The sequence below is a fragment of the Drosophila hydei genome, unplaced genomic scaffold (genome assembly GCF_003285905.1).
Source record: "Drosophila hydei strain 15085-1641.00,03,60 unplaced genomic scaffold, DhydRS2 tig00000253-arrow-arrow-pilon, whole genome shotgun sequence".
NCBI classification, from domain to species: domain Eukaryota; kingdom Metazoa; phylum Arthropoda; class Insecta; order Diptera; family Drosophilidae; genus Drosophila; species Drosophila hydei.
In genome coordinates, this window is record NW_022045698.1 from 259422 (window position 1) to 277456 (window position 18035).

An 18035-nucleotide genomic window follows, 5' to 3' on the forward strand; every position below is an offset into this window, starting at 1 on the left:
AAAACCCCGAACTCAGTTAAACAAATATTCAACAAATAATTTGTGAAAAAAAACATTATAAATTACAACTAATACGCAACAAAAAAAGTTCACCGAGGGATTCATCAAACCATCAGCTCTACGAAAATAATATAAGAACATGTAAGTAGGGTGTTCAAAAAAAAAAAAAGAATAATAATAAATAAAAATTGTAAAAATACAATTCCAACTGTTCAACTAAATTTTAATTGTATAAAAAACACTACACATATCTTATTTGCATGTTATGAGTGATAGTGAGATACAAGATTTAGTAAAAAAATTTCAAAGTATAGATACAGGTGAAAAAATAAAAATGTCTTTATCTAACGAACAGTTAAGAGCGATTGTAGAAGGCGCAGTTACAAGCGCATTAAGAACCCAAAAAGAAAACTTTGATCAGAAATTACGCGACATAGAACAACGTATTGGTTCTGTACAAGTTAGCACTCCTGAAGTAGAAACATTTAGAGAGGCCGAGATCAGGGCAAGCGTCATTTGCAATGAAACCCTTGACATAATGAAATCCCTTCCAGAATTTGAAGGAAAAAATGAGACTTATGTATCATGGAGGAAAGCTGCGCATACCGCATACAAAGTATATGAAAAATATGATGGTAGCTCGAAACATTATCAAGCTTTAGGAATATTAAGAAACAAAATTAAAAACGCCGCCGATATGGTACTCTCTTCGTTTGACACTCCTCTGAATTTTAGGGCCATTATAAATCGGTTAGATTTCACGTACGCAGACAAAAGACCGATATACCTAATTGAACAAGAGCTGTCAACACTCCGTCAAGGAAATCTGACACTACTACAGTACTATGACGAAGTGGAGAAGAAACTGACTTTACTCATAAATAAGACAATCATGACCTATGACGCCAACGTTGCCTCTTCGTTAAATGAGAAATACAGGGCAGACGCTCTACGAGTATTCATCTCAGGTACCAGGAAAACTTTAAGTGATGTCCTATTCTCAGCTAGACCAACTGACCTTCCGTCTGCACTGGCATTAGCCCAAGAAGTCGAGTCTAATCATGACCGGTATATGTTTGCCACGAATTTTGCACGTAGTTTAGAAGAAAAGGCTCAGAGAACAGTACAAAAACAACAAGGCAGAGATAGGAACCTAACTCAAGACCCAAAATACAACCAGCCAGGGAAAAGCCCATATTATAAGAAACAAGAATTCTCACCACGACGAGAACAAGTTGAACCAATGGACGTTGATACATCCGCTCGCTTCGGACAGACGACCCAATACCAGCAAAACACGGCTCCCTCAAAGCAAACTCAGTGGTCGACTCAACAACAAAACACAAAATATGAAAGTTACAATAATCAGGGACAAGCAAACAAGAGACCAAATAATAGTAGTGCACGACTCACAGGACCGAAGCAGCAAAGAGTTAACTATTTAGAAGCAAGAGATTCAGAATATGAACAGGACGGTAATAAATATCGGACCATCGCAGAAAATGAGGCAGAAGACATTGAAGACGAATCCGACGAATATGACCAGGTCCATTTTTTAGACCTGGCTCCCTGCTACCGTTCATAGAAAGATCAGTGGCAGGAAGGACAATAAGATTACTTATAGATACAGGGGCCTCTAAAAACTATGTTAAACCATTAAAAGAATTAAAACATATTAAGCCAGTAGAAAAACCCTTTCGAGTAAAATCAATTCATGGCTATAACGATATTGACAGGAAGTGTACAATGCATCTTTTTAACACAAATACAACATTTTTCTTACTACCAAACCTTACGAAATTTGACGGTATAATTGGACTTGATTTACTAAACCAAAACAACGTTATATTAGATTTCAAAAACAAGAAGTTAATAACAAACTGCACTTCCGAGACTATTAAATTTCTAAAATGCCCAGCCGTAAATTTTACGGATGTCAAAGAAATAGAAACCCCTCAAGCCATAACGACAAACTTTCAAACAATGCTCAAGAAACGAACAGGAGTCTTTGCGGAACCAAATGAGGCACTCCCGTATAATACCAACATCATTGCCACCATTAGAACAGAAAATGAGGATCCCATATATTCCAAACTATACCCATACCCAATGGGCGTATCGGAATTCGTAAACGCAGAAACTCAAGACCTGTTAAAAAACGGTATAATACGTCCATCTCGTTCACCGTACAATAACCCCGTTTGGGTTGTAGATAAAAAAGGTACTGATGAACAGGGAAGGAAAAAGAAGCGTTTAGTCATAGACTTCAGAAAACTTAACCAAAAAACAATAGACGACAAATATCCAATCCCCAATATTGCCTCTATCTTATCCAACTTAGGAACAGCAAGGTATTTTACAACCCTAGATCTGAAATCCGGATTTCACCAGATCTTACTTGCTGAAAAGGACAGAGAAAAGACAGCCTTTTCTATAGGAAGTGGAAAGTATGAGTTTTGCAGGCTCCCTTTTGGCTTGAAAAATGCACCCAGTATTTTTCAAAGAGCCATTGACGATGTGCTCAGAGAGCAAATCGGAAAATCTTGTTATGTTTACGTCGACGACGTAATAATTTTTTCTGAAAACATGGAAAACCACGTCAAACATATCGCCTGGGTCTTAGATAAGCTATACGAGGCCAACATGAGAGTTTCGCCAGAAAAATCACACTTTTTCAAAGAAAGCGTTGAATATCTAGGTTTCGTGGTCTCAAGTAAAGGTATAAAGACATGTCCAAGTAAAGTTGAAGCGATTCGTAACTACGAATTACCAACAACTCTGTTTAACGTCAGATCATTCCTCGGCCTGGCAAGCTACTATAGGTGTTTTATCAAGGACTTCGCATCTTTGGCAAAACCTATAAGCGACATCTTAAAAGGCGAAAACGGCAAAGTTAGCGCAGGACAATCAAAGAAAATACCAGTAAAATTCGACGAGAGTCAACTCACGGCATTTGAGAAACTAAAAGAGGTTCTCGCATCCGAAAATGTAATGTTACTCTACCCCGACTACAAGAAAGCGTTTGATTTAACAACTGATGCTTCGTCCTTTGGTCTAGGGGCAGTCTTATCCCAAGGTGGAAAACCAATCACCATGATATCAAGGACATTGAAAGATAGGGAACTTAGCTTTGCAACAAATGAAAGAGAATTACTTGCTATAGTCTGGGCCTTGAAAAGCCTCCGAAACTATCTGTACGGAGTAAAAAATTTAAATATCTTTACGGACCACCAACCCCTGACGTTTGCAGTATCTGACCGTAATCCAAACGCAAAAATCAGGCGTTGGAAAGCTTTTATAGACGAGTATAATGCAAATATCTATTACAAGCCAGGGAAGGAAAACTACGTTGCTGATGCGCTATCGCGGCATAATATTCATGCCTTGGAAGACGACGCACAGTCAGACAGAGCTACAATGCATAGCGAAGTATCACTCACGTACACTATAGAAACAACAGACAAACCAATCAACTGTTTCCAAAACCAAATTATAATTGAAGAAGATAGAGTAGCCTCTGATCGTACAGTCATTATATTCGGTAAAAAAATCCGACATACAATTCACTTCTCAGACAGAAATTCGTTAATCGAAAGAGTTTACGATGTAGTCAAAAAAGACGTCGTTAATGCAATCCATTGCGAGTTACCAGTACTGGCATTCATACAACATAAACTAATAGAAACTTTCCCAACAACAATATTTCGATATACAAAACATATGGTAAATGACATTTTTGACAAGAACGAACAAAAAGAAATAACTGTAACAGAACACAATCGAGCCCACAGAGCAGCTCAAGAAAATGTAAAACAGATTTTACAAGACTACTTTTTTCCAAAAATGACAAAACTAGCTAACGAAGTGGTTGCAAATTGCAAAATCTGTAAAACAGCTAAGTACAACCGTCACCCACAAAAACAAATACTTGGAGAAACTCCTATACCTTCCTATGTGGGTGAAATGCTACACATTGACGTATACTCAACTGATAAAAAATACTTCCTTACATGCATAGACAAATTTTCAAAATTCGCAACCGTTCAACCCATTGCTTCAAGGACAATAATCGACATACAATCGGCAATTTTACAACTTGTAAATTTTTATCGACATATCAAGACGATCTATTGCGATAATGAACCCTCCTTAAAGTCCGAAACAATAAAATCACTATTAAACGGCCAGTATGACATTCAAATCGTAAACGCCCCACCACTCCATAGTACTTCAAATGGACAAGTCGAGAGATTTCATAGCACCCTCAGCGACATCGCAAGATGCCTAACAGCTCAAAGAAAAATTACAGATACCGTTGAAACGATACTCCAAGCAACTATTGAATACAACAACACAGTTCACTCGGTAACAGACAAACGTCCAATCGACATAATCCACTCATCCTCCCCAGAACTTAAAATTGAAATAAGAAATAAAATTCAAAAAGCACAGCAGCTCCAAATAAACAGGGTAAATGAAACAAGACACGATAGACAATTCCAAGTAGGCGATACAGTTCTTGTAAAGGCAAACAGACGTTTAGGGAACAAATTGACACCACTGTACAATGAAAACAAAATTGACGCAGACTTGGGGACAACGGTCTTAATAAAAGGGAGGGTGGTCCACAAAGACAACCTAAGGTAAACAAAACATTAAACCCTTTTTATTTCTTTTTATCTTTAGGATTTGGGCTATAATTCTCTTCGCCACAACGGTAGCGGCGAAACTTACCGATTATACGAACACAGATTACATACCGATCTCAGACGGATATGTAACCATTTGGACGGATTTCCAATATTTAAAACATTCAACTAATCTTACTCTATACTCAGCAATAGTAGAGGACACGAAGAAATTAAGACAAAATTTTCCACGATCACATATGAGACAGTTATTAGACACAGATATACAACATATAGAAGCACTAATAGCCACAGTAAATATCCATCATAGACATGCTAGGAGCATTAATATGCTAGGCACCGTTCTTAAAGTCGTAGCTGGCACGCCAGACTCCGACGACTTGGAAAATCTTAAATTTACACAGAAAGAACTTGTAGAATCAGAAAACAGGCAAGTAACTATAAACACAAAAATGCAAGAACAAATAAATAAGCTAACCGACACAGTAAACCTCATAACAAAAACAAAGCAAATAGATACAGAACATTTGTATGAGACACTGCTCTCAAGAAACAGAATAATTATTTCAGAACTAGAAACCTTGATGCTATCAGTAACACTTGCAAAGGTTGGAATTGTAAACCCCTCCATATTAGATTCTTCTGACTTAAAAAATATTGTTAATGAACACCCTATAAATATCACTATTACTGACTTAATGGAAGTATCTCAAGTTAAAGTCTTGCTAAATAATAACTTTTTACACTTTATTATAAGATACCCTAAGCCTAACATAGTATGTAAAAAATTAACAATATACCCTGTCCAACACGATGGCATTGTAATCAATTTCGCCGAAGACTACGATATAGCTGTTTGCGACAACCATGTAATATCAATAGGAAATTGTAGCACAGCCCTCACAACAACGTTCTGTAAGAAATTACCCTATACAACGTGCGCGCAACAACTGCACTCAGGTGGCACTGCACATTGCTCAACTCGACCCAGCCATCTTGAACCTCTAACCATCATCGACGATGGCGTTATCATCATCAACGACAGAGTGGCTATAGTTGACGAGCAAATGGTGAAAGGGACAGTCCTCCTTACCTTTGACAACGAGATAAAGGTAAACGGCACCGTATATAAAAATCAAAAAAAATACGTGAGGAAATCCCCGAGACCAGCGGCATCCACGCTTCTAAATATAACGGATCATCAGGAAATACCGAGCCTGCCGTACCTACAGAAGCTAAGCATAAAAAACATCCGGGACATTGCTCAAATAGAAGAACAACTGGTAAAAAGACCAATAATATCTGGACTAACCGTGGTCATCATTCTACTTTCCTGCTACGCCTCAATGAAACTTTATCAAAGACATCAGAGGAGCAAACGTCAACTTGATCTTCAAGCGGTAATTAACAGTTTGAAGAACTCCGAGGACGTCATTCACCTAAGTGGGGGAGGAGTTAACACAATTGATCAGCAGAACGTAAATATTGAAGCTGACCATGCATTCTCAGCATAAATGCTTACGACACCAGCTGTCTCAAGCGGACATTGCACAACAGCGGAAGCGTCCACGCGCAACAATGTTGCTGACCAGCGACCTAGTACTGTATGCAATGCCAGCGTTTTCAGGGCTTAGGGCTAGCTTCTATTATAAGAACGATTGTCAAATAGAGTTAGTTGATTTTTGGAAATAAAGAACGTCGGTCATCGCCACGGAATTCACAAAGTCTTCTCATTTTTCGAATAAGTGTTAACGCCGATACTCCGTACGCGCTTAACATAATTTCGAAATCTTAAAATAAATAACTTGCACAGCTGCACAGCATGCATGTGCATAGAGAAGAGGGGCCGCTGGGCAGCCGGGGGCCGTCGCCTGTCGATCGAGCTGTTGACATACCCATAGAAAAATTGACATAAAATATCGTCTTTACATTATCCGCCAATGTCTGTCTGTAAATAATGATTGAATTGTGCAGCCTGAACTTTGGCCAACTGGTTGACAAACGCTGATATATAGAAACAAAAGAAAAAAGTCGAACAAGTTTTATATAATTAATAAATGCATTTACTAAATAACTCTGTAAACGAAAAATTCCCTAGAGTTTAAGCTTACATAACTATGAAACATAGGTTTAAAATAAAGTTTAAATTAAGGTTACGCCCAATTAGATATGTAAGTAACAAAATAAAATATATCAATATTTATTAATATTTTATTTTAATATTTATGTTATTAATAAATAATACATAAAGTTTTCTAATTTTTTTATAATGTTTTCAGGTTTTTTTCTTTTAGTTATTATTTTTTTATTTTATTTTACTTATTTTTCCACTTCACTTTCAACCAAACTAACAATTTATGTGTTATTTTGCCCAACTGTCTAAATATAAATATATTCTTCTAGCTGACACTCCCATTAATATTATTCCAGCTTAACTTAAACTTGTTATCCAGAAATATACTCCAACAATTTATATGCAGATAAAGAAGTAAGAAAAAAAGACCACGACATTGCGCTAATTATGGCATTCCAAGGCTTAAGTGCCCGCAAATGCTTGAAGCCAACTTCAAGAGCTACGCACAGAGAATTCAAGAATAAAATCTTAAGAAACATGGAAAAAAATACAAAAGTCTTCGCATTATTGAGTATTTACTTTTTTTACAATTTGTTTTTAATACGCCTGGCAACAAAAGTGAAGGGTATAATAAATTGACAAGCTTTATCTGGCAATCTATATAGAGATATAAATTTTTGAGAGAAAGAAATACAACTTGTTACGGAATTTTTATTAATTAAGCAGCAAAAAAAAGCGTATAAAAATGTATGTTTAATATGTATATTTTTTGTATGTGTATATAATAATAATAAGTGCGTGGCAATTGAGTTTAGAGTTAAAAAAAAAAATAATTTGCGCAATGGCAAGAGCTTTGCCTAGCTGAATAAATGATTTTTTATGGTTTCAATTTTGAATTTAATGCAATTTCAATTTGGATTTATTTTTATTATTATTTTCTGTGTGTGTTTGTGTTACCCATGATTTTGTCTTTTTTTGAATGTCTTGCAAATCGAGAGCGACGCAGTTTACAGCTCACATTTGACAACGTCGAAGGTCAGGCGAATGCTCCCCAACTACATGCCATGACTCGACGCACAATTTTATTATACAAAAAAGTATATACATACATATATATGTATGTATATATATATATATATATATATATATAAAATATTAATCGGACAGGTGACAATAACAAGAGCAGCGGCGAACCACAATTTAACCCACTTGTGTGTAGCGTGTGTCGGCACAAACACAACACAAAAACTGAAAAAATGGAACACGCGCCATTGCCATGGAGCGCACATTGCGCATACGCACCGTCTGACGGCCGTTGGAATGGTTAGACACGGCGGCTGGCTTACACAGCTAAAACAAAAAACATGGACTAAAAACTAAAGCTAAGTACGTTAACTAACTAAGCAGCAGCTAGCAAACGGTAGCTGTTTGCTCAGCTTGTTAGCAAACAGTTTGTGTGTAAGTGCGTCGTCGCGTCGCGTCGCTCATAAATTGAATCAATTTGATTGAAGTCAGTTTTTTTCTTTTTGCCATTCAAGATTGTCAATTAAATTTTAATATATGAATTAACACACACAGACACAAAAACTAAAACACATTTACTGTATAACAAATGCTAGCTTGGAAATAATTAAATAAAAATTATTTTATTGCACTCCAATTATAAAATGAAAAAATTGAGTAAAGCGAAACTATTTGCTTTGGATAATATTATAAATATTAAATATTAATTTTATTCGAAAAATAATGCCTGCAAATAGCTTACGATTTATATATGTAACTAATTATACATAGAAATATCGTAGAGGCTGAACAAAGACCAAACCAAAGCTATGATCTGCACAGACGTGGCTAAGCTCCCGAGATTTTAAGTTTGCTTCTCCGGAAAGGAAATTACTTCTATTTATGTGCAACCATACACCAGTCGAGCAAGAGATGCGAGTAATTGGTGACTTGATGGGAACTCCTAGAATAAAACTCTCTAAGCTTTAGACTGGCTTAACTTAGCTTAGCTTAACTTTTTTTGAGCAGCTTCCATGAGTCAGGACGTTGAATTTTCATTCACATGTCACAGAGCAAATGGTGATATCAATAGGGTCTCTGCGTAGCCTGCTGGCAAATATTGATGGATCGAAGTGACTGCAGTAAAATTAAGATTCCCAATGTAAGCAACAAATGCAAGCCTAGTCTGAACGAAGTCTGAGCGGAGGCATTAAGAGTTAAAGTAAAATAAAAGCCGATGCTATTGGTGCAGAGAACAGCAGTTCTAAGCATAGCTTAAGCTTACAGCACAGCGTCTAAAGGTGCTGTGTCGGTGATAGCAACAGTGATACCACTCAACCTCAGTACACAAGAGCGCAAGAAGACGCGGGAAGAACTTTCTGTGCAGTCGGCAAAAGTCCTGCGATAGCAGACTCTAGCCTTTTGGAAGGTAAAGTGACGACCCGATTGATGCTGCTTAAAAACTAAAAAAAATGCAGAAATTGTATATTTTATTTATAATATTCGTTAACATTAACAACTGAGCATCAATATCTAGCAGTCATTATCATGAGTATTACTTAATATTACAAATATTACACTCATGCCTTAGCTCATTGAGTTAGTCGGAAATGTCACTTCAAATGCATGACACAAATATTCATATTCGATATTCTAGTATGTAGATTAAAAGTTGATTTAGTCTTGAGCGTTGCCAAGTGCTCTTCCTCGTCGTCAGGTGCACAGCTTTTATGTTCAATGATACGTATTGAAGAGATTCATTAATAAACTGAGCTCATGCCTAACTATAGCTGAGAATTCCCTTTCACTTATCAATTCACACGCTGCAGCAGCAATATATATATTTAATATATATATATATGTATAGATATATATCTTGATATATCTAATGCAATTTGGCCACAACAAGTCACTCGTACATCTCAATCGATGCGTACGTGATTCTGGCCTTAATTAACTGCACTTGGCCAAGCAAATAATTGTTGTGGCCCACTGACGAGGCTCATATCATGGCTTTGACTTTGGCTTCGGCTTTGACTTTGACTTTGGTAATGAAATTGCAATGTATTCATTATGCAGGCCCTTCATGCAAGAATGCTTCACAACTGAAGGATCTTTACATTTTTCTGCTTTACAAAACTGATCAATAAATAATGAAATGATTCATTGACAGCCTAAAGACCGGCAGCTGCTCGCTGCACATTTATTGGCTGCACAATTAATTAAACACTAAAACCGCAAGGTAATTGCGAATAAATTGCATAGGCAAAAAGGTAAAATAATACTTGTGAGACATGTTATAAAAATAAAACTTAATATAAATATCTTTTTTTTTGTGTGTGAAAAAAATATTTTTTAAAGTGTTCGAATTATATTAATTTAAATTGGAATTTTTGTTATAGTCTAATTTAAAATTCTTTTGTTGCGAATTCAAATTTATTTCTGAATATATAATTAAATTCAGATCAAAATAGTATTATGTCATAGTATCGTTGGAGATGTAGGAAGCTGACTAGTATACACAATAATTTTGTAATACAGATTTATTTTATTTATCTTTGAAAAATTTTATAAATTTTTTTTAGATTAACAGTATTTCTTTGCAATCTAAAAAATAAATTAAATTAAATTAAAACAAGCATACAACAAGACATACGCTGAAAAGAAAAAATTAACCTAAAATTAAAAAGTTGATAAAGTTAACGTAAAAGTTTAAGGCTGTTAAATATAGAACATAAATAAAAGTGAACAACAGTACAATATTTATTTAAATACAACTTGAATTAATTCTTAGTTGATTCTTTTAGTTTTCAAAAATATTTGTTTAACAAAGTTGTATATGTATTTACTTTTTTGCAAATATTATTTTTTAGACTTAAGTTTAGAATTTAACATTATGTTAAAATACCTAAAATCATAAGAAATAAAGAGAATTAAGCATAACGTTTTATGTTTTCCCCTTTTTTGTTAACTTTCATATTAAAGCAGACCCTAAAAGTATGCAACAATTTATGGTAGCGGCCCAAACAAGTATGTTGCCTAAGTCTTTTGTTTTACCAAACAGTTTGAGAGCAACAAAAAGGCAGATACAGTTTGAAGCGCTAAAAATTAAAACTAGTTTAAACGTACAAATAGTGCTATAGCTAGAAATTATATAAATTTAATTATAATTAAATCACAAGACAAATACATAAACTAATAAAACTTAAATTTATAAAAATTAAATTAAAAAATTAAATTAGATAATTCAAAAATTTTCTGGCTTTTCGTGCATTTGTGATAAATCTCTAATATCCAGATTGTTTTCAATGGGAAACAGCTCGAATAATTCTTCAGCTGTGAGCTGCGCCGGCAGCTGCTCCTCGTAGCTGCGCCCGAACACACGCAAATTATATAGCAGAAATTCATATAGATACATGCGCTCCGGCTTCGTATAATGAAAAGCAATGGAATAATTCGAACAGCAGTCGTTGCCCTGCAGAATGATAACAAATATATGTAATGTATGTACATATTTATATATATCTATAGAAAGCTACTACAATTTCAAGTAGAGCACATACTGTGGCTATCTGTGAGACGCTCATCTCTCGCAACCAGTCCGGTATGCTGACATTGGAGTTGAACAAATATTTTGCAACATCCAGCGGAAAAAACTTTGGTTTCTGCTCTGCGGGCAATGCGCGCTTGGAGTCTATCAAGTGCACGCCCACATTCTGCAGGCAAATGCCCATATAGAAGTCCTCAATGCCCGTTTTCTTCGCTGCTGGACAGATTTTGGCCGAGCTATAGGCTTCACTCATAAAGCGCCGCAGTGCCTCGCGACTAAGCACATAGGAAGCGCCGCCAGACATGTAACTCTAGCCGAGAAACAATTTAATATCTAATATATTATAATACTATAAAGCGTAATCTTTCACCTTGTCTTACTACTATAAGACCAAAAGTAAATAAATAAATGAATTCTTAATTACCAAAACCCAACTTAGTACAGAGATGAATTTGTGAATGAACATCAAAGGGTCTTTACAGTTATAGTTTTAGAAGATAGCCCAATTGGGTTATCCAAGAAATGTCAACACTTTATAAACCGACTCTTTTTTGAGTCTCTAGATTCAATGATACTCTGACCGTACTTTTTCAAAAAATGTATATATTATATATTGATTTTATGAATGAGTATACATATATAAATGAGTATATAAATATAAATATAAATATATATAAAAATATAAATTTTCTTAATTAAATAATACTTAAATCATTATTATTGTTTTAATTATTATAAATATTTACAAATTCAATAAACACAGCTCTCAAATTCGAACCAGGAATTAAATGCATTAAATCTAACATAAATATATATTTAGATGGAAAAGTGCAAATATATGTAATATCAATAAATATTTATAAATGTATAGCTATTTCAAATAATTTGCTTAATAATAAAAAAAAAACTTAAATAAGCAACAAAAAATTACTTCAGCCTGAACTCATATATTTACATACAACTTCATAGACAGAGCTTAAGTAGTGGTATATTCAATTTTTGACTCAAGATCATACATAATTAGAAATATTTGTATAATATTATAAAACAAACTAAGACTAGTTTCATTGATAAGAAATCAAAACTCAATATAAAAATTAATTTTATACACTCATCACACATAGACATTCCATGACTTTTGACCACGCCCACATTTGTAAAATTTCATAATACAAATATATAACAAAAATATGCATTAAAATCATGTTAGTACAAGCGATTAGCTATGCTATAGGCTCTTAGCATCTTCGCCGATCAAGCGTAACAATTACAACTTCAACTTGGGGATTTTAAGCCGCTTTGAAGGCCATTTGAACGTCTGCTACCTAATTGAATGGATGATGTGTCAAAAATACAAGTTTAATTGAAATGTGAACACAATTTCGTATGTTCAGTTTTTGGTTGTTGCTTAAATTCCCATACAGAAATCTATATAGCGACCTATAGCTGACCTTTTTCTAATAATTTTGTGTGCATCTGTCGAAAAATTTCTATTTCGACATAGAGCTGGCCATTAACTGATTTAACATATGCTAATTGGGCTGTCTGATAGACAAAAGCCAAAATAATATTTAAAAAAAAAATACACACAGCAACTTAAGCATCGTTATAAATCAAAGGAAAATTTGAAAACCTATCAAAAGTTAACGTGTCTTTAAGCAATTATCAAATGCTGCTTGGCAAACACAAAAATCTTGTTATTACCTGGAAATGGGTTAAGAGGGTATAATGTTTCTGCTTAACTCTATGTATCTGTAGAAGGCGTGGCTGATCCGTATATATACTTAAATATTCATAAAATCGATTAAAATCGGGTTTTGGGTATTGTTAGCTCTCTATCGAGTCTCTCGTCAAATATTGCATAACTATGCTGTGAAAAAAAAACTTTCTTAGGGTATTTTTATTGTCGTGCACTGCCGACTGGAGAACTCTTACCTGCTTGGTTTTTGCAGCAATTTATTAAAACCTTGCCACCTGCTGAGTGGTGAACTTGGGCTTAACTTGTCTCAATAGTTATAATAGCTTTATTCTGTTTTGCCAGTTTGATTATGAAATAGAAATAAATCAATGCGAATGGTTTAATTCGATAGTAAATTAGTCGTAATAATTTAATAGCTCAGACAGGTGAGAAATAACAATTTATGAAGTCTATAATATGCTGAACACCTGACCCACTGCCTAGCTGCCCTCTTTCAATCTTTTGCAGCTCTTTCGAAAAAACTAAATTTTAAAAATAAATTAGAAATTAGAAATAATTTTTATTATTTTATGTTTTTCTTTTATGTTTGAATATTAATGTTTCTTTTGTATCTTCATAAAATTGTTTAATATTTGCTAATAGTTTGTAGTATTTTTATTACCATTACCATTTGCAATTTATATGTCTTGTCTATGTGCTTAAGATCCATCCACATGGTGACTACAAAGCGCTCACAATTACCACCTATTGGCCAACAGTTTGTACCTTGCCAGCAAAAGCTTTGCACAATAATGTCAAATGGCAAAATAAATAACGAAAAAACAAACAAAGCTTGAAAGCAGCAACCATAGATGCGTCTGTAGCGAAATGACAAAAAACCTCAGCGGCCTCACGAGTACAAAAACAAGAAGAAGACGAAGAAGGAGAAGCAGAAGAGCAGTGAACATAGTTGAGGCAGTGCATCAACATTTGATTGACTGCTGCCCGTTGCCATTTGTATTGCAGATGCTTACGATTTCATTAATCATTATTTGAAGTAAATAAAAATATAAATGTTTTTCGTATGCGCAGCGAGTGCCAAGGCTTCAGTGATAAAGACCTAACAGAGAAGTTCTCTTTAATTAGCTAGCCAATTAAACGAGCATCGACAGAAATTGTTATTTAAACGCAGCTAGAGTTGATAACCGGTTAGTCAGGCCAACAAATTGATTATTGTTTAATAAAACTTTGAATTTTGCATGGCCATAACAACATTTCGCTATCCCAAAAATATGACTTAAAAAATTTCTATTTCATTTATAAATATGCAGTAACTTAAATACCCTTACTTATGCATAAACTGATCGAACTTGAAAAATAAAAAATTAATATAAGTAAATATATACGCTTAAAATATATATAAAAATTATTAAATTAATGAATGTTATTTTTTTAATATATTTTAATTTTTATTAGCAACTAAACAAATGTGAAAACTTAAATATTATAAATATATTATATTCAAAAAAAAAAAAAAGAAAACAATTTCTAACTATTCTTTAAATAATTCCATAATCTGTTTTGAAACATTTCAAAATATTTTATTTTCTGGTTTTGCCACAAATATTTAAAGGTCTTGAGTGACAGAAACAAGATAGAAAAAATTGTTAAATTCCCCAACGAGCTGAAGCTTTGTACCATATATTTCGCCGACAATAAAGATTATATGCCACATTAATCGCAAGCATAGAGAAAGGCGAGTTTCGAGCAATTTGTTAAGTGAAATATGTGTTTTGTCGCCCCAAGCCAAAAATGCATGTCAATTTATCTAAGATCCTATAATTTAATTAGGAATTCAGAAGTTGACGCTCGAGATGACAGAGAAGAAATATTTTTTTAGAATATTTTGAATGAATTAATTAGCATGCCAAAGCTAAGTGCAGCTATACGAAATGACTCATAGATGTAATTCGAGACTTACCACATTATAGCGTCTCATCTGATAGCCAAAATATATGGGCATATCGGGGTCATAGGCGCTGAGCATATGACGCAGATTTTCCATAATCACATAGCTAAAAGAACAACAAAAGGTAAGTAATGACAGGTATGTGATTATAAAGAATAAGAAGTGCAGTAAAAGAAAGCCTTAATAATGAAATCAAATGGGCTTCCACAATAAATTAGATAAATACTTTTGTTTAGCAAGATAAACAAAAGAAATAAATTACGTTTCAATCGAATTTAAAAAAAGCTATAAAAAACTTGTGGAGCAAAATTTGTTCTTCGAAATAATGACATAATAAAAACTTGATAAAAACCTAGCCTTGATAAACCGAATATAAAATACTCTTGTAGCTATATGTTATGGGCAAAGAATATCCCAAACATATTTAAAAAATCAAAATTTTCCTATAAAAACTGAATTTTTTAAAGTTCATTCAACACTAATTGAGTTTATTTCAGTATTTATTTTTGGAATATATATTATTATGGAATAAATGTTAGTAAAAATTGCATTATTTATATAGAGGAATCTTTAGCGTTGGAAATGCGGCACGGCCACTTAACAAATTTTTTTGGTAAACATTTACGCTTGTATATATTAATCACAATTCACTTTCGCTTAACAAACGTATTTTTCGTGCCTGCATAATCGACACACGCTCATCTCTAGCTGTACTCACGTATCATCGTCGGCCTTGAGAAACCAATCGTATTGCGCGCCATATTCTAGCCAGACATATCGAAAACCCTCTCGTGTTTTATTCCACAAATCTTCATAGTTGCCGCCGTCAGAGTCGACCACCTGAACGACGCCCAACGGTTCGTAGTTCTCGCTGCTAACGAAGATTAGCTTGTTGCAGCGTTGACCCCATGTGGCGTATACGTGCTGGGCATAGCGCTCCACATAGTCCGGACAGGTGAGTACCATGCAGAGCACACGAATCGCAGGTGATAAATCTGCTGAAAATCTATTCATCGCCCTAGAGGAGGTGTAGTCGCTGCTACCACTGCTACTGCTGCTGGTTGGCCAACAGCTGATGCCATTGTGTACATCGTAAATGAAGAGAAGCAACATAAAAGCGCAAACGAATCCCGTTATGAAGCCGGTCAACAGATGTAGCTGACCGCGCAGTTGCCACGATCTCAGCTTAGCCATTGTTTTGTCCGCGTTATGTTCTGGCCGACGCGACGTGTAAGCTGCGATTGCTGCAGTCGCGTTTAATTTTGCAGCAGCAAAAAAACATCATTTAACACACAAAACAATGAAGCAAAACAAACGACCGGTTTGATGGTACGCATTGCCCGCGCTCGTCTGTGTGACCATATATGCATAATATTATAACCTCAATCAAGAGATGATATCTTCAATAATTTTGTCAGGTGGCAACGACACCGAACTGCTTGCTTAAGCTGACAGTTCTAGTTCAGCTGGATGGTGTTTTGAATAAGCTCAAAGGTTCCTTATGAATTTATGAACTACGTTGCTCGTTCTTGTCACTAGTTCAGTAGTTCGTGCACACTTTTTAGGTGTATTGGTAACTTATTCATTCATAAGCGCTTTAAAGCTCAATAGAACATTTAAAAATATAAATATATTACTGATATAAATAAAATAATTACAGATAAGCTTCACTAGTCAATTGAACTTAGTGCCCATTCCATAGCAAAACAGAATATTCTTCAATTGTTCTGCTGGCCACTCAGTATGACCGTATATAATTACTCTGAAATAGCATATTTATTGTTCAAATGCATTTGATTATATGTGTAATTAGCTTATTAGGTGGCAACACTAGCGATGAGCTCTTTTCGCCAATTCCAAATGAATTCAAGTCTTGATCAATTGTTGTTTCCATCAGCTAATTGGATGTCGCGCAGTTCTGTCTTCATTTATTGCCATTTCACATTGACGGCCAGACGAATAATTGTTAAACGCTTACGCAGCATAAATGATGTGCAGACACAAAATACAAAAAAACGAAAGTATAATCACCCCATTGATGAGCATGATATTGTATAACGGTAAATGATATATATACATATATGAAGTAATATGTCGAGCAGTGTAGTATAAAAGCTTTGAGCTACATCAATTCAAAGTGCAGTTAGCTGACAATTTGTGAGCACAAGCAAACGAAAGATCACGAAAAAATTAATTTAAAATGGATTTTAAGGTTAGTTTTGAATTTGAAGGAAATGTTTTTTAGTTTAAACGTATTCCTTGCAGTTGCTGCTACTCGTTTTTGCGCTAATTGGAACTATCCAAGCGGAGTACGTCTACAACAACAACAACAACAACAATGGAAAACTAAGCTTAAATGAAATCAACTCATTGGAGCAGCCTGCGTCCAACTCTGGCGAGGAATATCAAACCAATTATCAGACTACGCGCACGAATGCTGAAAATTCCCAGGCAACGCCCACTGGCTACGATTATAATGGCCAGCTGGAGAATGGCGATGCCAAGGTGTTACAAGCTGTGACCCATGGAGCGAGTGGAGGAGCTCCTCTATTCCCACAGCCGCTGCCAGTGCTGCACGAGCCGAGGCAACCGGAAATCTTTCCACCTGCCAGCTACAGCTTTGACTATGCCGTGAATGATGAAACCACGGGCGATATTAAGGATCATCGGGAGACACGCGATGGCTACGTAGTGCGCGGCTCCTATAGCCTCATCGATCCAGATGGCTACAAGAGAACCGTTACCTATACGGCGGACGATGTGCACGGCTTCAATGCAATTGTCAATCGGGTGCCCATTGTCCTGAAGAAACTGGCCATAGCTCCAACCAATGTGTTGCTCGACGAACGTTCCCCCGTTGTCCAGGCCTCAACGGAGGCAACTGCTACTAAAACCTTGGACAATTCATTGAAAGCGATCACTGCCGATAGTTATGTGAATGCGGCGAAATCTCGTGACACGAGCAGCGGCATATATGAGTAGATCGGAAATTGTCTGATGTGCAGGAATTAGCTATTATATTAATATTATTTTTATCCATTAAATTTGAGTGAAAGATAAAATAATTTTTTTTAATATTTTATTTAATATAATATTTTAATTTTATTTTCAAA

The 18035-nt window shown here is 35.0% G+C and overlaps 2 protein-coding genes across 2 annotated transcripts; one reads left to right on the forward strand and one right to left on the reverse strand.

The window, feature by feature from the left end:
• Positions 1-10972: 10972 nt before the first annotated feature.
• On the reverse strand, positions 10973-16116 carry LOC111597209 (glycoprotein-N-acetylgalactosamine 3-beta-galactosyltransferase 1). Its single transcript, XM_023311777.2, has 4 exons — positions 15641-16116; positions 14935-15028; positions 11289-11585; positions 10973-11200 (listed from the first exon to the last, which is right to left on the reverse strand). The coding sequence occupies exons 1-4, from the start codon at positions 16114-16116 to the stop codon at positions 10973-10975; spliced, it is 1095 nt and encodes a 364-aa protein (XP_023167545.2).
• A 549-nt stretch (positions 16117-16665) lies between these two features.
• Positions 16666-17904, forward strand: LOC111597208 (larval cuticle protein A1A). The gene is made up of 2 exons (XM_023311776.2): positions 16666-16671; positions 17302-17904. Exons 1-2 carry the CDS (start codon positions 16666-16668, stop codon positions 17902-17904), a joined length of 609 nt encoding a protein of 202 aa, XP_023167544.2.
• The last annotated feature ends 131 nt before the right edge of the window (positions 17905-18035 follow it).